Source organism: Oxyura jamaicensis (genome assembly GCF_011077185.1).
Source record: "Oxyura jamaicensis isolate SHBP4307 breed ruddy duck chromosome 9 unlocalized genomic scaffold, BPBGC_Ojam_1.0 oxy9_random_OJ106483, whole genome shotgun sequence".
NCBI lineage: Eukaryota > Metazoa > Chordata > Aves > Anseriformes > Anatidae > Oxyura > Oxyura jamaicensis.
In genome coordinates this window covers 20,990-42,660 of record NW_023304184.1, presented here as the reverse complement: position 1 = coordinate 42,660, position 21,671 = coordinate 20,990, and the positions used below count along the sequence as shown (strand labels likewise).

The following is a 21,671-nucleotide window of genomic DNA, read 5'->3' as shown; positions in this document are numbered from 1 at the left end:
CTTGCTCTACAGGGACGGCTGTTCCTGGTATTGGCTCTCCAGCGATGTTCTCCAGGCCCCCGGACACCGCCAGAGCCTGCTCGGGAGCAGAGCTGCTGCCTGATGGCACTGCTTTGCCCGTCCCCTTCTCGGTGGGGACAGGCGGAGCTGGGGACAACGCGGCTGTGGCTGGCCCAGCACCGGTGAGAGCCACCGTGTGCCCTGCTGGCACTGGGGACAGAAGCTGAGGGGTGGCAGGACCTGGAGGAACACTGGGTGGATGGCCACCAGGGTTTGGGGAGGAAAACTCAGCCCCTGCCTGGGGAATATCCCGTGCTGACAACCCCCCAGGGAGAGCTGCTGTGCTGGGGGACTCCTCCTGCTCCTTGCTGGGGCTCGTGGGGACCCGTACTGCTGCCACCATGTCACCTGCGAGGAGGGACAAGGCGCTCCTACCTGCGCCCGGCGGTGTGCGCGTCGCGCTCGGCAGGGCCGGGACGAGCTCCCTGGCAGGCGGGGACCTGCTCCGAGTGGCGTTACCTGAACTGTCCCCGGGGACAGAGGGCTGCTCCGGAGGGCTGGCTGCGCTGCTGGGGGACACCTGGCACACGCCCAGCCTGGCCACGGTGGGTGACACGTCCGGAGGCAGCTCGGCGCTATCAGCCGCGTGGGAGGTGCTGCCCGGCTCTGCTCCTGCAGCCCCTGGCAGGGTTTGCAGGTGAGCGAGGGCAGCACGGGCAGGCCAGCCCTTTGCTGCACCGTGGTTGCCATCCCTCCTCCCCACCGTGCCCCACTGCTGCAAGAAGGTGTCCCTGTGCCACCAAGAGCAGCCCCGGCACCGCAGAAGGACTAAGACCAAGAGCGAGGCGGACACGCGGTGCTCGTGCCTTCCCCTTACACAAATCCCCCGTCTGATCCACGAGCTGATGGAGCGTGAGCACCAGCACTGCACACCGGGGAACCGGGGTCAGGTTTGGGACTGCTGGGTGCCACCGTCCATGGCTCCAGCGACCTGACCCCAGAGCCTGTCCCGCGCCCCCGTTGTGGACACACAGAGCGGCCGGCACGGTCACAGCCCGTCACCCCTAACCCAGATGGGATCGGCCACCCCGGCACTTACCCAGCAGGACCCAGAGCCCCCAGCTCCAGAGCGGCCACCAGCACCCCATGGTGTGGCAGTGGCAGGCTCCCGGCGTCGCTGGCACCTCCCGTGGCTCCCGGTGTCCGAGGGGAGTGATGCAGCGGGGCGGCCCCGCCGGCAAGCACTGCCCCGTGCCAGCCCTCCTCCTGCTGCCACTGAGCCACGTGCCCTGCCCCGGGGCACCGACAGCTCCCCACTCCTAGGGGGTGGCCGTGCCCCAGCCCTGGAGACGTGCTGGTGCTGGGGGACACCCCTGGTCCTTGCTTTAGCCATGGGGAGGCTTTGGGATCTTACCTAGGGCGTCCCCATGGTTGACACCCCAAGGTTGGGGGCATCTGTAGGGTCAGTGACCACTGGGGGCTACCCGCTGGGCTGTAAAAGGACACGGGATGATGAGAGGGGCTGGGGTCCCCAGCACTGCTGGGAGGGGGTGCTCCCCCCAGCCCGGCACCCACCCCTCCCCGTTTGCTGCCACGTCCTGGCCACGCTCGGCCGGGCAGCCGATAACCCCTGGCACCCGTGGGCTCGCAGCCAAGGAGGAACAAGGAAGGGAGCAGCTCCCACCGCCTCGGGGTCCGGCGCTGCTTAACCCTTCCCCACCCCGGGGGCACGGCATCGCCCCCCCAGGCCACGCAGAGACCCGGCGGTGCTCATCCCACCCCTGCCCGACACCCACGGCCGTGCCCTACCCCAGCGCACTGATGCTTTGCTGCTCGGGGGCGATCCCTGCTCGTGCAGCCCCCCAAAAACAAATCCAGCCCTGGATGCTGCACAAGCCCACCCGCCCCAAGGGGACCCCGGCTGGTAGGGGGCTCCCTGGGGATGGGGGCAGCGCATGGGGCACCCCAACTTTGCCCCCGGAGGCGCGGGGTGTCGCGTTAAGGGCCGATGACCTTAACGGAGTCCTTGCGTGCAGGGGGTTATCTGCCCATCGGAGTGCATCCCACTGCAAACACCCACGCAGATCCGTGCCGGGGGGGGTTGTTCTAACACGGGCTGGGCCGTCCCCTGGCTCGCAGGTCACCTTACACCAGGGGAAGGACGGCGAGACTCACCCCGGCGTGCAACGGCCCCCCGGACCTGGCAGGAGTCGTTAGGGTACAGAAATGTTTGCTTCTTCGCAGGGCCTGTTCCAGCTCCGGGATTTTTAAGGGGGGGTGGGGGGGGGGGGGGGAACAGATCAGTTAAGCGGTGCGCCCCCCCCCCTTCAACGACACCCCCCCCGTGTCGATGACATGTCGTGACAGCTCTGGCTGGGGAAACTGAGGCACGGGAGAGCCCCAGCTGCCTATCCGCAGGTGTCCCCCCAGCAGCACCGCCCCCAAACCTGCCCGTCCCTGGGGAGCAGCGGCTGCCAGGGACCCGTGGCCAGAATGGGGTGACTCGGGGGGACTTCTCCACCACCTCCGCATGCACACAGAGCAGAGGACACCCCAGGGACCACCACGTCCACCCCCCCCCCCCCCCCACACACACATTCAGGTGCTCCAGCACCCGGAGGGCTTGGCCACCAAGGTCCCCCCTTGGTGCGAGGTGGCACCTGGGGGAGCCCAGCTAGAGGGGGGGGTCCGACACATGCTGGGGGTGGATTAACACCGGCACCCGGCTTGCGGGGTGCCAGCCCCCCACCCACGTCCCCGGCACCTGGCTGCGGCTCGGCGGTGCCACCCGGTTGCACAACGCCCCTCGTGTGGGTGGGGGCGACGCAGGGCTCGCCGCTCCCTGCCCGGGCATGAGTCACGAGCAGGCTCCCGGCACATCTGCCGCGGGGCGCGGGGGCGGCTGGAGCCGCGGGGAGGGGAAAGGGGGGGAGCCGGGGTCGTGCCGTGGGGGTCCCCCCTCGGGGGGTGCCACGGGAGCACGGCTGCATCCCTCCTGGGAACGCGCGGTGTCCCTCTGCGGGGGGCTCAGGGACACCCCGGACCCCGTGCGCTGGCAGGGAGGAAGCCAGGAGACGGGCACAGGCACCCTCCTCCTCTCCATAGAATATTTTATATATATATATAATATATATATAATATATATATTAAAATTACATTTCTCTTTACAAAAAACAATTCAACAACAGGCCAGGGGACGGAGCTCATCTCTCAAGCCAGGGCGCAGGCAGCCTGGCACAGGGGCTGGGGTCTTCCCAGACCCTTTTCTGGGGTGCCCCCGTCCCCCAGGTGGGGCTCAGTGCAGAGTCCAGCAGCGGGTGGTGCGGATCGGGGTGGGCACTGCGCGGCGGCCCCGCGGCCGGGCGCCTGCTCCGGATCCAACGCAGCTCGCCTGGTCCCCGCTGTCACCGCCTGCGAGGGGAGGACGTGAGATCAGGAGGGGGGGGGGGGGGCACGGCTGGAAGCCCGAGGGCAGCGTGGCGCGGGAGAGCCCCCCCAAACCACCCCCAAATTAACTTACTTCTGCCGGGAGGAGCCGCAGGGGTCGAGGAGGTGGGAGCTGGCCTGCGCCAGGTTCCAGTCGAACATCTCCAGCACCCGGTGGCACTCCACGCGGGACTTCAGCCCCAGGCAGAAGAGCTGCTCCACCTGCAAGGGGACAGGGCGCGAGGACGGGGAGGGGGTGGCAGGGGCGCTCCCACCCCCGCGGGAGCTGGCGTGGGCGCCGCGGCGTGCCGTACCTTCAGGTACTGGATGGCCCGTTGGACGTTCCAGCCGTGGTTCTGCAGGGCCGCCTGGCACTCCTCCGTGGTGACGCCGTGCACCATGTCCTGCACCTGGGGGAGGCTGACGGTCACCGCCTGCCACCAGTCCCCGGGCAGGGGGGCCAGGGGGACAGCGGGGATGCCCCCTCCCATGACTCTGCCCCCGGCTGGGCACCAGCACCGGGGAGTCAAGGTGGGATTTCTGCCTCCTGCGCTGGGGTGCAGATCCCCGGCCACCTCCCTGTGCCCAGCAGGGACGGCCACCTTCCTCCCCCTCCATGGGGCCAAGTCGTGGGCAGGGTTATTTGGGTTAAAAGGGTCTCCCATCCCCATTTTGGAGCTGCTTTTTGCACGTCTGGGGACCCCTCGCAGCCACCCACTTGGGGACTGAACACGGGGTAGGGATGGCTGTTGCCCAAGTGACACAGCAAGCCCACGGCCACCTGGCCAAAGGCCACCGCGTCCCCGGGGGAAGCCGCTTACCAGCCGGATCTTCTCGGAGGGGCGGTAGCCATCCGGCCCATCATAGACAATCTTCTGGAGGCTGCAGGAGGCTTTCACCAGGCACTTGGGCCCGAGGTTGCTGTTGTTGGAGGAGAAGTTGGCCTTGTAGTCCGGCTGCTGCTGCACCATGGGCCGGACGGTGGCCGTGGTGACCACGCGGGACGCCGGCGCCTCCTCGGGGCTTTTGGCCTCCTTGAAAAACTTCTCGTACTTGTCCAGGTAGGCAGGGCGCTCGGGCAGCAGGTAGTAGTGGGTGCTGCTGACCTTCTGCCCGTCCTTCACGATGGGCAGGATGCAGGGCCCCTTGGAGCAGTCCTTGCCCTGCGCCTGGATCACCTTGGGGGTGGCGTATTTGGGGTCGAGGGCGAAGCTCTGCGTGGTGGGCATGGGTTTCCCCGGCGAGGTGGAGAGGCAGGAGCAGAGGGCGCCGCGCTGCTGGGGGGAGCCCACCTGCAGGGCCATGGGGCTGGGGGTCCGCGAGGTGGGCTGCGACAGCGGGTCCCGGGGGGGGGATCTGGGGCGGACGGTCCTCCTCGCCCCCCGAGGCTGGGGACAGCTCCCCCGACCAGCGCCCGGGCTCGTTGCGGCGCAGGGGCCGGGGCGGGATGGGGACGCGGGGTGGGATTTGGGGTTTGTCATCTGCCGGGCAGGCGGCCGGCCCCCGGGGCACGTTGAACCTCTTCATGCACTCCTGCTGCAGCTCCTCGAAGATCTCGGTGGTCTGCGTCAGGCTGGGCTGCTTGGCCTCCTTGGGGGGCAGGAAGAGGTTGTCCTCCAGCCCCGCCGCCCGCTCGCCCTCGTCCACGAAGCCGTAGTTGGTCTCGCCCCGCTCGCGTGCCCTGGGCAGCCCGGCTCGGCTGCCCCTCCGCCCGGGGGGGGCTGTTGATGGAGCACACCTCGAAGTCGTCCTCGTCCTGCGCCACGTCGTCGTAGGCGGGCGGCGGGGGCAAGGGCCGTGCGTCCCAGTCCACCACCGGCGTGGGGTGGAGGGGTCGGGGCAGGGCTCGCGTGGGGCTCTGCGGGGGGGGTCTTGTCCAGCAGCGAGAAGGCCTCCATGGCCAGCTTGGCGAGGGAGGGGGCCGTCAGCTCCCCCACGGGCGAGGGGCTGGCGGGGGGCACCTCCTCCCCGAAGTCGATGAGGGTCACCTCGCCGCTCGCCGGTCCCTCGTTGGGTGGCCGGCCGGGCTGCCGCTCGCCCACCTTGGTGCCCGGCACGCGGGCAGAGGGCTTGGCCAGCCGCAGACCCTTCCCCGGGCCCGGCTTCTTCAGGCAGAGTTTTCGGAAGCCAGACGACAGGCCCTCGTCCTCCTCGCTGACCGGGTCGTAGGAGGGCTCTAGGATGTAACGGAGAAGGCGGTGAGGGTCCCATCGTGTCACCCACCAACGTCCCCAACTCCTGCCCCCAGGTGGGGACAACCCTCCTTGGGAATGACTCTGGATCCCAACTGCCCTCCTTCCCAAAGCCACGGCGAGACCCCAGCATACAGAAAGCTCCCCCAGACCCACGGCATGGCGGCGTCGGCCACCCCCTCACCCCGCTCCCACCTTGGCCAGAGCGATGCTCGCCTTCCTGGGGCAGGATCCGGGGGGAACAGGGGGTGCACCCGAGGTGCCCCTGCCCTTCCCCACCCCCTGGGACCCTGCCCTGTCTCCCCCTCACTCCACGGCCACCCCAGCGCATGCCACGCTGCAGCCATGCCCGGTCCAGCGGCACCCGGGTCAGTACCGGTGGCGGGTGGCCCCTCGGAGCGGTTAGTCCCCGCCGGTCCCTCCAGGGAAGACGTGCGAGGAGGGGGACAAGCCTGGAGACGCCCAGGGGCAGGCAGCACGGGCGGCACCATCTCCCCGGGGACGCCTGCCCTGGGTTTGGAGGGCTGGGGACGCGTTCCTCCGCGGGGAGCAGAGCCACGCCGTCACCCGCGGGTGCCCGGCGGTGCCCGTGCGTGCCGGCGAGGGCAGGGGGCTGCCCCGGGCGAGAAGCACACAGCACGCCCCGAGTACCTTGGAAGAAAGGAGCTAAGAGAGAAGAGAGGGGGGCACGAGCAGGGCTGGCGGCTCCCAGAACAGCCCGACTTACTCGTAAGCAGGATTGAAGGCTGAGGCGGGCGCGGAGGCGGCTGCCCTGCAGGAGAAGAGAGAGCCCGAGAGCAGGGGAGGCGCAGGGGGAGCGCGGGGAGCAAGCGGCAGCCGGGGCGGTTGTTAGCGGGGGCGCGGTGCATGCTTCGTGTCTCGCTCCAGCCGCTGCTGGCCGGGAGCAGATGCCTGTGGGTGCCCCCCCCAGCTCCCCCCAGATCGCAGATTTAGGGGGTTGGTGGCACTCGCGCTGTGTCTGACCTCCCTCCCCGTCCGGGGGACGTCGTGGCTCCGACTGCGCTGAGCTGATCTCCCCCGCAACGGGGAGCCCTGCCCCGGGAGGGGACGAGGGGCCCGGCCGAAGGCCAGCGGGGCAGAGTCCAGCCTGGCGGGGCTGGGCAGAGCCGCCCACACCGCTGGCACGCGCCGTCAGCCCAGCTCCCTGCCACCCGGGGCTGCAGCAAGCAAGTGGCAGCAGAGAGACAGAGCGGAGGGGACAGACGGAGGGACAGATCCTGCCCGTCACCCAGGTGAAAGGGCACAGCTCCCGGCACGGAGAGAAGGGACTTTGAGCAGCCGAGGGGCTGGAGGCAAGGGGTGCAGGGGGAAGGCTGCTTACTTTTAGCCCTTCCTGGAAGCTGGGTGGGTCTGGCAGCAGTCAGGTCCACACCTAAAATGTCAGGAGGGTCCATGGGATTTCCCAGGTACAGCCTGCGGGGAGAGAGAAGAGCGCCGCGGGGGCTCAGCGGGGCGCCGTGCAGGGCCCCCGCGCTCCCCACGCTTGCAGCACGTGCTCGGGCGCACGCTCGGCACACCCCCGCCTACGGTGGGGGGCTGCTGGGGGGCGAGAGGAGGAAAACCTGCCCCTTGCTATGGGATGGGGACACGGGGAAGACCCCACAGCCCCTCCACCAAGCACCGTGCCCCGCAGGGAGACCCACATCCCGCTGCGAGCGCCATCCCCGTGACTACTGGGATGCACCCCGAGAGGCTTTTACCTCCAGGGCACAGCCCCCAGGTGCTGTCCCGGTGCCACCCATCCCCTCCCCAGCTCCAGCACCCATCCGTGCACGACGTGCCACGCACACGAGGCCCGGAGAGCCGCGGTGCCGCAGCGGGGTGCTGGCGGGTGCCGCGCGCGCCCAGCCCAGGGCACGGCGGGAGCAGCGCGGCGGGAGGCCCGGGCGAGCCGTCGCAAGCCAGGCGTGGTGAGGCAGGGAGCCGGCGGAGCCCCAAGGCCTGGGCGTGTGCCGGGCTCGGTGCGTTCTCCGCGGCCCGGACGGCACGTACCCAGGGCGCGTGCCCACGCAGCGGGGCGCGGGGAGGCCTGCCGGGGCACGAGGCGCGTCGGCGCACGCGCAGCGCCGAAACGCTCCGGGGGGCCGCCGGGACACGGCCCCGCAGGGACGGGGGCAGAATGGGATCAAGAGTACCAGCGGGGCCGTATCGGCTCGGGGTGCCAAACGGCCACGGGGATCGCCGTCCCATGGGAAGTGGCGAGACGGGCGCGGGAGCTGGCTCGGCCCAGAGGGAGCTTTCCAGGCTTGGAAATCGTACCCTGCCCCCCCCAAACAGCCCTCCCACGGCCCCCCCAGCCCCAATGCTGGCGGAGAGCCACCGTGACCCCACAGCGAGCCAGCGCACCCTGCCCACAGCTTCCTGGGTGCTGCGGCACCCCGGGGTGCGGGGTCTCGGTGCCCGGCTCCTGCCAGGACACGCTGCATGATGCCCGGCCCCTTTTTTTTTAGTATTTTGCTTTTTAAGAGGACACACACTGTTAGAAGCATGCGGCCGGGCTGCACGCTCACACCAGCTCCCCTCCAAGCACACGATGCCCCAGGACACCCCAAAAACGTTGGCAGCCACCTCTGGGGGGACATTTCCTCTGTCCCCGGGCAGCAGGGGTGCTGCGAAGCGCCGAGGGGCCACGGGGCTGGGACAAGAGGCTCCGTGCCCAGCCTGGCCCCACGCTGCATCACAAGCAGCCCCACCAGCACAGCTCCACCACGACCCCCCCCGAGCTCCCCCCCATGCAGCGCCCGACCCCGTTAGCGAGAAGAGGCGAGGGAGTTAGTCAAGCTGCGGGGACCCTGCCCAGAGCCACCAGCCCCAGCACACCAGGGAGGAAGAGGAGTTGTTTTTGTTTAAAGGGAGGAAAGCCAAGCTGTGGCTGGCTCCCGTGAAGGCAGGGGGGGGGAGGCAGGGGGGCGCAGAGAAGACAGAAAGTTTCTTACTCATCAATTTTATCGGGAAACCCCCAGCACTGCTGCGGGTTGGTGTCTCCATGGCCTGTGTGGATGAAGCTGTTTTTAAGCGGCTGGCTGATGTCGTGGGCCGACAGCCCCGCCACCGAGGTCACCGTGTTTCGGGGGAACTGGCCCACTTTTAGGGTCCGCTTATTCTGACCCCGCCACCAGTAATTCTCGGCCCTAAGGAACAAAAAGGACCTTCGTTACGGACGGCCTGGGAGGACGGCGAGACCCCCGGGGTGGCGGTGGGAGCGGGGCACGCGCCCTGCCCCGGTGACACGGGAGGAGGCAAAGTGACTCACCCCGGGTCACGCAGGCAGGCGGTGGCACAGACGGGGAGGGTGCCCGGGATCCTAACCCCGCACCCAGGGCGTGCTCTGCCCCCCACCCCGCACCCTGGGAAGGGGTCAGGATCCGACCCGCCGGGGATGTGGGGGATGAGGAACGGAGCTCCCCAAAGGACGTGCCCCTTCTGAGCCCTGGGTGGCGCAGGACACGCAGGAGCCGTGGGGTGACACCCGTGTCCCACGCCACCGGGGGCAGCACAAGCAACGGGACCGGTGCTGCTGTCCAAGCCCAAACATCCCCAGTCCCCGTGGGGGGGAACTGAGGGGACCACGCTGAGGGACGCAGGGCTGTGGGGTCTCCCTTGCTTCCTTTCTGTGTTATGCTGGAGCCCTGCGTGGGGTGACCCTCCTGCAAGCAGGCTGGCAAGGGCAGGGGGACCTGAGCCGTGAAACCCCCTGGGGCCACCCCAGGGCAGAAGCAGCCTGGGGGGACACGGCCACCGCCAGGGGTGGGACAGGGCAGTGGCAGAGCCCTGCCTCGGCAGGGGACAAGAACAGCTAGGGCACCCCAGGAGGGCACCCCGAGCGGCACCCCCAACCTCTCCCCAACCCGCACCCACCACGTCCCCCCTGCCCCATGCCGGGGGACATCGAGGGGGGGCTGCCTGCTGCCCGCGAGGCCGTGCGGAGGGTGGCACTGCCGCCTGCGGTGCCAGCTCGGCGAGGCTGGCACGGGCCCCGCGGTTTCCTGGAGTCACCTGTGAGTCACCCGCGGCCACTAGCTCAGCCCTTTTCCTGTTTACCTTCCCCGCTCGCCGCCAGCCAGCTGCATTACTCAGCGCCGGGACCCCTCGGCGAGGCCGAGCCCGAGCCCGGCCAGCACCGGGCACCCTCCCTCGCCCGCAGCGTGCCAGGGATGGCGGCGGAGAGGGGCCGGGGGCCGGGCCCCCCACCCTGGGAGGTCTCCCCCGCTCTCAGCAGCACCCCGGAGGGATGCTGAGGCCAAGCTGGTCCCCTCTGTGCTCCCCCAGCCCCGCTGCTCGGACCCCCGGCACAAAACGTCTCCGTCCCCCGCCCCAAAAGCCGTCCCCCCTCGTTCCCCACCCCGCGGCCGGCTGGGCCCGCGGGGCTCTCAGGTAGGTCCCGCTGCCGTGTGCACGGAGCCGGGGGCCCCTTCCCCTGCCCACACACACGTACGCACGCCCGGCGCTCGTTCAAACGACACGCAGGGGCTTGAAAAAGGGGTGGGGGGTGTTTACGGCGCCCCGGGCGGCCTCCCCGGGGCCGGATGCGACCCCCCAGGAGCCCCCCGCCCGCCTTCCCCAACACCCCTGGGGAAACTGAGGCACGGGGCGAGGGCTCGGTGCTCCTGCCTGTTGGGGCACACCGGAGCACCGGCACCCGCTGCGGGCCCCATTACCCCTTCCCGCACCCCCAAACCGTGCCCGCCTGGGGAAACTGAGGCAGGAGAGGCTGCAGCCCAGCTCCTCCGGCACCCACAGCCCGTGCTCCCGGCACCACCAGCAGGGCCAGGGCACCCCGCCAGCGTCCCTCCCCGCCGCGTCCCAACCCGAGCGGTTCACCTGGGGCGAGCGCAGCCGGGGCGAGCGGCGGTGGCGGCGGGGCCCCCAGCCCGCCCGTGATGCACCGGGGACGATGTGCGCGCTCTGGCACGGCCGCGCCGCCCTCCGCCGCTCCTTCCCTCCCTCCTTCGCTCCGCCGACGCCGTTTCCCTTCCCCTCCCCTCCCCTCCCTGCAATTAAACCACCGCCGCCAGACCCTGGGCAAGAGTCATCGGCAGCCCGGGGAGAAAGCTGGTCCCTCCAGACACACAAATCCGGCCTGATTCACCTCCGGGCCGTGACGAAAGGCAGGGATCTGGCCCCGGGGGAGGGGGGAGAGGGAAAGCAGCTCCTTTCTCCTCGCCTCCCCCCTGCCACGGGGCCACCTGGGGTGCTGGAGCACTGCGTGCCACCACGAAGGGACACTTTTAGGGGTGTCCCCTTGCTGTCCCCGAGCAGCACAATAGGGCTGGAGCGGGGCAGGAACCCTCAGGGTGACACCACTCCTAGGATGGGCACCTGGGGACAAAAAATCCCCCCCAGAACGAAGCACGGGGTCCTGGGACCCCCGGTTTGAGGGGAACAAGGGCACCCAGCAGGGACGGAGGAGCCGGTAAGCCAAGCCCGCGGTGCAGGCAGAGGCCACGCCACGGCGGCACGGAGCGCCCGGTGCCCCTGCGGTGACGGTGGCACGTCCCCGCCACTATCAGCAGGGAGCGGCCCCGCTGCGTGCGGCCGCCTGGCAGGCGTTTACCCGGGGCAAGGCCGGGGCAAAGCAACAAGTGCAGTGGGGTGAGTCAGCGGGGACGGGCGGCACGGGGAGCCCGGGCGGCACGGGGAAGAGCCACGCTGCCCGCGAGCACGGCGGTGGCCCCGTGTCCCCAGCTGGGATGTCCCCATCAAGGGCGCTGCCCGTCTGTGGGGTCTGCAGCCAGGCGTGCCGGAGGGGGAGCAGAGCCCCCCCCATCCCCACCCCGTCCCTACCCCGATTCTTGGGGTCCCCCATCCCCATGCAGGCTGGCACGCGCCCCCCCCCGCCGTGCAATACCTGCCCTCGATGACGGTGATGATATCGTTCATCTGGATGTGCAGCTTGTCGGGCTCCTCGAAGTCCTGCAGGGCCCTCATGTCGGTGGGCTGGGCCTGGGGGGGACGGGGACGAGGTGAGCACATGGGGACACGGGGACGCAGCACCCCCATGTCCCCTGCTTTGGGGTCAGGAAGCCTTGGCAACGGGCACAGGACCGAGCCACCCGCTCGGGTACCCTTAACTCTGCCTGTGCTCCAGCACAGCTGATGGGAAGGCACCAAGGACCCCAAACCCACCTTCCTTCCCTCCCTCTGGCCCGCCTACCTCCATCAGGAAGTCCCGCAGGGCCACGAAGGTCGGCCGGTCCTCGGGTTTGTGCGCCCAGCACTGCAGCATGACGTTGTAGACGTCCTGGGGACAGTCCTCGGGCCGCGGCAGCCGCTCGCCCTCCTTGTCGATCTTGTGCAGGATCTGCGGGGCAGGCAGCGCCGTTACGGGGTGCTGGGTCCCCGCTGGGCCTGGGGGTGCTGCGGGTGAGGGTGCCGGTCCCACGGGCACCACGCACACCCACCTGGCTGCCGTTGAGGCCGATCCAGGGCTCCTGCCCGTAGGTGAACATCTCCCAGAGCGTCACCCCGAACATCCAGGTGTCGCTGGCGTGGGAGAAGGTGCGCGTCTTGAGGCTCTCGGGAGCACACCTGAGTGAAGGACACCAGCATCAGGAGGGACGGGAGCATCGGGAGGGGTTGGGCAGAGCCCCCAGCTCCCCTTCCTTGGGTGTCAGCACCCTGGGGGGCTGCCCTCGGCTCCCCGGGCTCACCAGGCGAAGGGCACCTTGCGGTGCTCCTGCATCACGTAGTGGTCGTCGTTTTTGGGCAGGGCCCGCATGAGCCCGAAGTCCCCGATCTTGACCTGCTCGTTGGAGGCCAGCAGGATGTTGCGGGCGGCCAGGTCGCGGTGGATGAAGCGCTTGGACTCCAGGTAGGCCATGCCCTTGGCCACCTGGATGGCGTACTGGCACAGCGTGGAGATGAGGAAGTGGCCCTGGTTCTTCCGCAGACGGTCCAGCAGGGAGCCCAGCGGGGCCAGCTCTGTCACCTGGGCCGCGGGGAGGGGACAGGGGGGTGGTCAGGCCAAGGACACGTTATCTGGGGGTGCTTTCCAGCCCCGTTACGTCCCCAGTCCCGGGGATGCTGGTGGAGGACTTGGGGCACCACTTAGAGCTCACGGTGCCCTGTAGGATGGGATCGCTGCCTCGTGGGGCTCGGCGGTGGCAGCAGCCATGGGATGGGGTCAGTCCCGCTGCCCCCCCCGCACTCACCATCTTCATGGGGTGGGAGAGCACCACGCCGTAGAGGCGGATGAGGTTCTTGTGGTCCAGGGAGTGCATGGCGTTCACCTCGCGGATGAAGTCGTCCAGCACCTCCGGCTGGCTCAGCACGTCCGTCTTGAGGCACTTCACGGCCACGTTGAGCTACAGCCAAATAACAAAAATGAAATAAACCAAATACAGCCACGGGACCGGGCACGACACCTTCCCGGGGGGGGGGGGGGGGCTCCCCGTGCCCAGACCCTCCTCCCCCACACCACGAGCAGCAGCGGCGCGGGCGCGCGGCCCCTCACCGTCTTGCCGGCGGGCGTGCACCACTCGCCGCGGCGCACGACGCCGAAGGAGCCATCGCCCAGCTTCTCGAAGAGCGACAGGTCCCGCTCCCGGATCAGGCAGGTCAGCGAGTGCTGGCCCCCGGTGTCCGGGGGGGGGCGGCGTGGGCGGCTTGCGGAAGGTGCTCTGGGGCTGGGGGGGGCAGCTCCGACTCGGGGCGCTTGCCGCTGAACACCTGTGGGGCGCAGAGGGGTGTGGGATGGGGGCGCGGAGGCACACGGGGACCCCAAACCTTCCTGCCTGCCGGTGGGCACGGCTTGCCTCGGTTTCCCCTTCCCATAATGGTGATATCGGTGCTCACCCAACCAGGCCACCCCCATCCACCGCTCGGTGTTTGGGAGCGGTGCCAATAAATGGCCTGCACGCAGCACGTACGCTCTGGAACCTAATGATGACCCCACAGCAGCAGGCTCCACTCCTCCGGCTGCCTGCCTGCCGAGCCACGATTCGGGATGGAGGGAGGGAACAGGCCACCCCCCCAGGAGCCCAGAAGGTCCCCGGGCACTCCTCGGCCGCACGATGTGCCCGGGCAGCAGGCCAAGAGAAACCTCCAGCGCGGTGACACATCCCCACAGCGACGTGGGCCTTGCAACACGCGCTGCTGCCGCCACCGCCACCCCGGCTGCCGGGCCCTGACACCCGCCCTGCGCCGGTCACCGGCCCGGAGGGGACAGGGATGGGCTCTCCTTGGGGATGGGCTCCGCATGTCTCTCGTCCCCACCGGGCCCAAGCACCGGGAAGGGATGGATGGGGTCCGTCCCAGCCCCGGCTCACAGCTGGGGGATGCTGGCACCTGCGCGGGGGCCGGGGCAGGCATGTGGCCGGGGTGGGAGGTGGTATTTCTCGGCCCGGCACGAGGCTGAGTCGCCTTCTATTAAAAGCCCATCCCGGCCCCGGCTCGGCCCAGATGAGTCACGAAAGGGAGAGGCCACGACCCAGCGCCCAGCCGGCAAGCACACGGGCGCTTTGGGGCTGGGGGGTGCCCAGGGGTGCAGCACCCCGGGGGCACAAGGGGCACCCGGGCGCATCCCGGGGTCCCCTGCCTCGGTGCTGCGGGGCACTGGGGCAGGCAGGGGGGACACAGAGCGGGGATGCTGCCCACGGAGGCGGCTGAGGCTCTGCTACTAATTAGCTCTGAATGAGTTTCCTGGAAAAAAAGAGGCAAATCACGCGAGGGGAATGAATTTCCCGACCGCTGTCCCTAGCTGTGAAGCAACCCGTGCGGGGCCGGGCAGGGTGACGCCACAGCGGGGGCTTGTGCCCCAATCCCTGCCAGCACCGGGAGCACAGGGCTGGCCCCATCGCCCTGCAGCACCAGGAGAGACGGGCAGCGAGGGGGAAGGAGGTGGCAGAGGGGCACACAGAAACCAGCTCCTTGCACGGGGCCGAGGCAGCACCATTCCTCTGGCGTGCCTCAGTTTCCCCGTCACACCCTCCCTGCCCCTCTCCCGGCCGTACCTTGCTCATCCAGGATTTCCTCTTGCACATGGCTTTCCTCCGCTTCACCGCCTCCCACAGCCGCCGCTGGCCTGCAGGACACGGGGACTGTCACCGACACGAGGGTCCCGTCCCCAGAAAATCCCCTCTCCATCCCTTGGGACCACACGTCCCCCTGGGCTCCCCCAAAAACGGGGCGCAGCCAAACGGGGGGATCTTGGGGCAGGGGGACGTACGCACCGGGGCGCCCCATGCCGATCTTCTCCAGATCCTCATTTTTGACGTACTCGAAGTGGGAGAGGCGGGTGACGTTGAGCTCGTCCCGGATGCGCAGGAAGTACTGCTGCAGCTGCAGCTCGGTGAGCAGCTCCAGCAGCCAGTCCGTGCCCTCCTCCGACTGCATGCTACAGCTCAGCTTCTGCCGGACACCGCGCCTGGTTAGCGGGGACCCTGCCTTGATCCCCTCTGTCCCCCAAGGCCCGTCCCTGTCCCGCCAGCCAGGCACCTGCGGCCCAAAGGGGCTGAGAGCTGGGGCTGGTCCCTGTGCCAGCAGGGACAGGGGATGTGAGGGACATGTCTCCTATAGAGCAGGACCCCCAGGGAAGGGCAGGGACCCCATCTCTGCCCCATCGTGCCACAGCCCCGCTGAAGCCAGGCATGGAGAAGGGTCAGAACCCGAGGCATGGCATGGATGTCCCTGATTCCAGCCCCGTGCAAGGGAAACTTCACAACCCAGCACCTCGTAAGGGACGTCCCGCGCCCTGGCACCACACGTGCACACGGGGCACCCCACACACTGCCTGCCAGGCTCCCTGTGCCCAGCTGGAGTGGCTGACAGCAGAGGTGACAGCTGTCCCCAGCAGGGACAGACCCCTCAGCACTGCCTCAGTGTTCCCTCGGTTCTCTGCACACCCAACAGGGCTGGGACAGGGGCACAGACCTGTGGCTCTGCCACGGGGTGGTGGCCCCGTGCCGGCAGCCTCAGGGAAGGGACAGATGGGGACACAGAGCCATGAGGGTGTGGGGGACAAGGACGGGGTCCAAGCAGCGTCCCGGTGCTGCCAGCATCGTCCCCTGCAGCTGTGCGAGGCACGGGGCCAGCTCCCAGCAGGGATCTCTGCATCCCCCCCCAAAACGCACCCCTCGCCGCATCGCGCCCCTGCCCGAGATTGCAGCCGTGCCGGGAAGGGACCCAGCTCTGCCCCCCGCCCCCGAGAGCCGGAGGGGACGTGGGAAAGCCCCCAGCCTGGCCCCACCACGGAGCAGCCCCCTCCATCCCCTCCTTTCCCCCGGGAGAAGACGTGTCCCCCCCCAGCCCCTTCGCCCCCCTCCCCTCGCTCTCGGGTCCGCGTCACCGTGATCCCAATCCTCGGCACGGGGCTAAAAATACGGCGGGCGCGGCAGGCGGCCGGGCACGGGGCACGCGGGGGCACCCGCGGCACAAGGAGCCCGGCGGCTCCCAGCACGGACGGGGCCACTTGGTCCCCTGCCCATGGGCACCGGCGGGGTGACGGCCACTTACTCGGTAGACGCGGAAGCGGACGAGGAACGGGAAGGAACGGCGCAGCGTCTCGAAGCGTCGCATCCTGTTTGGCCGGCCACCGGGCAGGCAGCCTCGTCCCTGGAGCCAGCCTCGCCCGGGGCACTGCGGCCGCCCGCACGCCTCCGCTGCTCCTCCGGGGGCACGTCCCCTGCCTGGTGACGGTGTCACCGGGGCGCTGAGCGCTCAGCGGAGCCGGGAGAGCCGTGGAGGAGTCATGGTGGTTACAGCCTGGTGGGTGACGGCGTCCTGCTGGACCCCGCGCCGCTCTCCGCTACCCGGGCACGGCCACCCCACAAATCCCCGGGGCGGGCAGGGGGCTCAGCACATCCCCGCAGCGCCGGGGCTGGCTGCAGGACGTGGGGCTGTCCCTCTCCTCCTCCTCCTCCTCCTTCCTTCGTGCTCTCCAGCCTCTCCTTCCCAGCCGTGCTGCCCTCCCCTTCCCGAACGCAATCGGGCCGGGGCCGGACCGGAGCGGTGGCGTTGGCGTTTTCCGAGCAGCGGCCGTGGGCTCGCTCCTGGCTTTCTGTGGTGCTCCCCCCTCGGCCAGCAGCCGGGCATCGACCGCCGTCCCGGCCCGGCTGCCCGCGCAGCCCGTGTCCCAGGAGGGTTTATTTTAGCTGCGCGTTGGCCCGGCGTTGGGCCGCGAGCCCAGGGGGCCGGGCTCCGATCAATGTGCTGCTTTCTCTCTTGTTCAGCGGGCGCTCCGGCAGCTGCACCGCCTGGGAGACCGGACCCCCGGCTCCCATTGCCATGGAAACCTCGCTCTGGCCTTGGGAAACGTTCCCGGGCCTCAGTTTCCCCCCTGAGGAAGCGAGGAGGGAGGGGAGACATCCGGCCCCGCGCTCCCAAAAGGAGGCGGCAGGCACGACGCCAGGGTGATGGGCACCGTGCCGCTGCTGCCGTCGCCCCCGTGGGCCCAAAGGGACGGCGGGCGTGCTGCCGGCCCCGCAGGCCTGCGCCTGCCTGCCCGGGTGCCAGCCCCTGCAGGGTGCTGGGGGAGGTGGGCACAGGCCCCTCCACGGCCACCGGTGTCCCGGGGCTGGCTCCCATCCCCGCTGGGGCCGGGGCCAAGGGCTGGCACCCGAACACGGGCGCGTTGTCCGCCGGCGAGCTCCCCGGGGAGAACAGCTGGCGGTGCCGGCAGCCACGGCGTGAGAGAGGAAAGACCCGGGGCGCCCTCCCACTGTGCCTCCCCAAAATCTCCAGTGCCGGACCCCTGCTGCAGCCCTGACTGTGCCGAGGTGCTCAGGAAGGGGACGGGGCAGGCGGGGAACCCTCACTGTGCTGGAAGGGCATCCGCTGTGGCACCCGGCACAACAGCCCCATTGAGTGGGCACAGCCGGGCACGGTGCCCTCGGCACCAAGCTCTGCCACGCGCCGGCTCCCCGGCCCGGGGGACACCGGGGACGCGGGGGATTCACTGCCCCACGCTGGTGCAAGGCTCCCAGCAGCCGGGGGCAGCATCCGCACTGCCTCCGGCACCCCCAAACCCCAAGAAGGCTGCCCAGGTCAGCGCAGTGCAGCAGGCAGGGCCTGATCCTGCACAGCGAGGGGCTCCAGCTGAGCTGGGGAGGCTCTGTGCCTCAGTCTCCCTCCCGGCATTGGGCCCACACATGCAGGGGTAGCGCTGCAACCTTATCTCTGAGACCAGTGAACGGAGTGTGACGGTGATCCCTGTGCCAGCACCCCAGCGGGGTTTGGGGTCACTGTCCCCAAAGGCTGTGGGACGCAGACAACAGCCCCCCAAAACCCAGGATACTGCACAGAGCCACGGCGCAGGGCGCACGGGGCCGGGTAGCACAGTGCAGCCAGGGAAAACGGGACCCCCCCCCCCCCCCAGCCCAACCTGCAGCTCGGGGGATGCACCCTACGTGCACACACACTGATGCGCAGGCGGTGCCGACTCTCACGTGCGCCCCAGGACCACACACGCGCGCTCCTGCAACCACACGCACCACGCACACACCCCGACACGTGCACGACCGCAACCGCACCACCGCCGCCCCCCCGGCGCGCGTGCTGACGGCGCCCAAACACATCACCTCCGCGCGTCCCCCCCCCTTCCATCACCACCACCACCCTCCCCGCAGCTCCCCGCTGTGCCCGGGCGCACGTGCGCAAACACCCCGAGCCCCGCGGCAAAGCCCCCGGTGCTCCCCCTGCGCCCAGCACCGCCCGCACCCTGCTCCCCGTGCACACACATCCATCGTGCCCGGGCACCGTGCGCCCAGGGGCACCCACCCGTGGCACACACGTCACGTCTGCCCGCTGGCACCCGGCTCACCCCGCCAGCCACGCAGCCATCGGCGCATCGCGCACACCGTGCACGCCCTCCCGAGGCGGCGCGCGGGGGTGCAAACGCACCCCGGCTGTCTCCCATGCTCGGCGCTGCCCGTGACGGCACCCCGACATCTCCGTCGACACCCCCAGCACAGACCGGTTACACGCAGCTTTATGCCCCCCCAGCTATGCCCATACCACCCACGCCCCCCTGCACGCATCATCCATACGTGCAACCCCCCCTTTTCCACCTCCCCTGAGCAGGAGGTGCCCGGCGTGCGCAGATCCTGTCCCCACGCTGGACCCCTCCCCAGCATCCATGCACCCCTCGCTCTCATTTGGGGAAACTGAGGCACGGCAGCTGAGAGGCACCAAGGCACCTGCCAGCCCCCTTCATGAGGGCGAAGGGGAGACTCCCAGTTTGCCCAGTGTCACCCAGGGCGGGGGACACGGGTCCCTGCCAGCGTGGACAGCCACCAGCCTGGCCACCGGCCGCCCATGCCGGGCACCGTGCCCGCCCTGCGGCAGCCCCTCCGTCCCCAGACCTGTGCCAGCACCATCTGAGCCAAGCTCCTGCCATACTCCGAGCTGCATCGGGAGGGGACAATATGTGCCACTGCGGGGACACCTGGGTCCCCACCCCAGCTCTGCCTCCCTTTTCCCCCCAGCAACGACATTCCTGCCCCCATGCCTCAGTTTCCCCAGCAGGCGGGAGCAGCCAGCCCTGCTCATGGCTCAGGACAGGGGCGCAGCCATGCGGGGCGGGTGCTGTCCCCATGCCACCCCCACGGCCGGACGCCGCAGGGCCCCGACACAGAGATGCCATGCAGGGGAGCGTCGCTACGAGCCCCCACCCCACCCCAAAGCACAGCAGGACCCTGCACCTCTCGGGGACACACGTGCCACCGGATCCCCACGCTTCCCCCCGCACTGACCCGCCGGCATGGCATGCCCAGGGTGACGTCCTGCTGGGGGGGCCGCCCGTGGTGCCCACCGCCCGGCCGCGGGGCTCGCAGCCCGGTGCTGTCCGAGAGGCTGTGGGGCAGGGGGCCGGGCATCTCCTCCTCCTCCTCGGCGCTGCTCAGGCGCTGGTAGTCGCATCTCTCGCCCATGGCTGGGGCCGCGGCGGCGAGCGGGGGGCTCTGCGGAGACGCCCGCGCCTGCCTGGGGGCGGCGAGGGCTGGAGCCGGGCGTGGGATCACATGGCAGAAAGTTGCTGCAGTTCCGGAAAACAGCGAGAGGGTGAAGGTGACCGCGGTGATGGAGGGAGGGTGGCGGGGGGGAATGGATGCGGAGGGGAGGAGGAAAAAACAAACAGAAAAGGGCAGCCCCCTGGGCACCCGTCCTCACCCCGAGCCCTGGCATCGCCGCCTTCCTCCCGGCTCCGCTGCCTGCGTGCCCGCTGTCCCCCCCCGGCTCCCGAGCGGGGAGGAGGTGGCATCGGTGGTGGTGGCATCGCCGCCCGCGCTGGCGGCCCCCTTCTCCCCCCAGCCCAGCGGAGGGGAGCAGCGGGGAGCAGCGCCCAGCGGCTGCGGCTCTGCGGCAAGCGGGGTGGGGACGGGGGCAGCGTGCCCCCCTGCGGGGCGCCCACGGGGGGCGAGGGGACGGGGGGAGCGCAGCATCCTCAGCATCCCTCCCGCTGCGGGCACCCCCGCGCCGGCGGAGGGGGAAGGGATGCTCGGGGAAGATGGCTGCTCCGCAGCGAGCCGGCAGCGGGGCTGCGCGGGCGCAAGCTCAGCAGGGCAGGGAGCACGGCCGGGCCCCGGTGCGATGGGGTCCTGGGGCTGGGGGGGATGTGCCGGGAGGATTTATCCTGAGATCAACGCTCTCGCCACCCTTATCATGGTGCTGGGGGTGTCCTGGATGATGCGTCTGCCTGCAGCCCTCCAGCATCAGATGTGGTTCCAGGGGGTGGGAAGCCACCCGCTGGATGAGGAAGCGGGATGGGGACCTGTCGGCGTCCCATCGGAGCCGCCCCCGTGCCCTGACACCGCCTGGCTGGATGGGGGCTGACCCCCCCCGAGCAGAGCTGTGAGCATGGGAGGAGGCAGAGGGTGGGGGCCCTGCAGCCCCCCCCGCACCTGTCTGTGCTCAGAGGCATCACACAGCCCCTGGGGACCAAAACACTCCTGGTGCCAACACCGCAGGGCACGATGCCCCATGCCATCCCCCAGAAACACTCCTGTGTACCCCCATCTCCCCCCACAGCCACCCCATTATTCTCCCCTTCCCCCCACCATGCATCCAAACCGCTGCCTGATTTGGGGGTGACACCAGGTGACACCACCCCACCCAGTCCCCCCACACCAACCCGGCTCCCATCACACCCCACATCCCGGGGGGGGGCACCGACCCCGGGGGGCCGTAGGGGTGGGTGGGCTGCGCCCCGGGCAGGCTCTCGGCGGCTCCTCCTGCCATACCACAGAGGTGAGCTCAGCCGCCGAGCCGAGCCCGCGGGCGCGGGGCGTGGGAGCAGCCAGCCGCCCCCGCGCGCGGCCCGCCGGCGTCACCGCGCTGGCACGCCGCGGGCCGGTGACTGACGCACGTGCTATGTATGCCACCGGCCCTCCGGCCCCGGCCACGCAGCACGTCTCTGTCCCCCCCCCACCCCATCCCACCCCGACATTCGCCCAGTGCTGGGGGAACGGTGCGGCGGGGGGTCCGTGCCCCGTCCCCGCAGGGTCACCTCGCGCATCCCGGCCAGCCCCAGGTGACACGGGGTGGGTGGCACGAGCCTCTGGGTGTTGCGCTGGGGACAGAAACCGTGCCAATCCCAGCACCACGGACCCTTGGGTGCCAGCTCAGCCAAAACCCAAAGCATGAGGTCTCCAGAGCAGGACAGAGAGCATGATGCCCGTGATTCCCACCAAACCCACGGCCACTGAAGCCCCCGGGGCGGTGACAGCCACGGTGACCACAGGGCGTCCCTGCCCACCGCAGGGACACCAGATCTCCCCAGCCCTCCAGGCAAACCAGCATCCCAGTTTGTCCCCGCATCCCTCTCAGCATCCCCGGGGCGCACACAGCAGCATCCTGCCCTGCGCCCACGCTCTCCCCGCTCACAGCACCCCGGGGAGCATCGGGGCTCTGAAATAGGGCAGCCCCCCCAAGGGGGGGGGGACGGGGGTCCCCGCTCACCTCCAGCGCATCGCCCCCCTCGCCGTCACATCTGGCCGTGCTGGGGCCCGCCACCCCGCCTGCCACCTTCCTGGTGGCAGTGTCACCTGGAAGTGATGTCACCGGCAGCGGCACGGCCGCGGCGCCCCGGGCTGGCTCGCT

At 70.0% G+C, this 21,671-nt stretch overlaps 1 protein-coding gene across 1 annotated transcript; it reads right to left on the bottom strand.

Moving 5' to 3' along the window:
• Positions 1-3,093: 3,093 nt before the first annotated feature.
• Positions 3,094-20,576, bottom strand: LOC118157682 (activated CDC42 kinase 1-like). Its single transcript, XM_035312109.1, is given in 22 exon segments — positions 3,094-3,411; positions 3,521-3,648; positions 3,741-3,836; positions 4,248-4,788; positions 4,790-5,133; positions 5,135-5,293; positions 5,295-5,602; positions 6,346-6,390; positions 6,961-7,052; positions 8,576-8,770; positions 11,488-11,582; positions 11,794-11,940; positions 12,041-12,167; positions 12,290-12,567; positions 12,791-12,943; positions 13,093-13,207; positions 13,209-13,268; positions 13,270-13,307; positions 14,591-14,661; positions 14,810-14,987; positions 19,328-19,608; positions 19,743-20,576. Coding segments are annotated over 22 exon segments (3,564 nt in total). The 5' UTR covers positions 19,849-20,576; the 3' UTR covers positions 3,094-3,404.
• Positions 20,577-21,671: the final 1,095 nt, after the last annotated feature.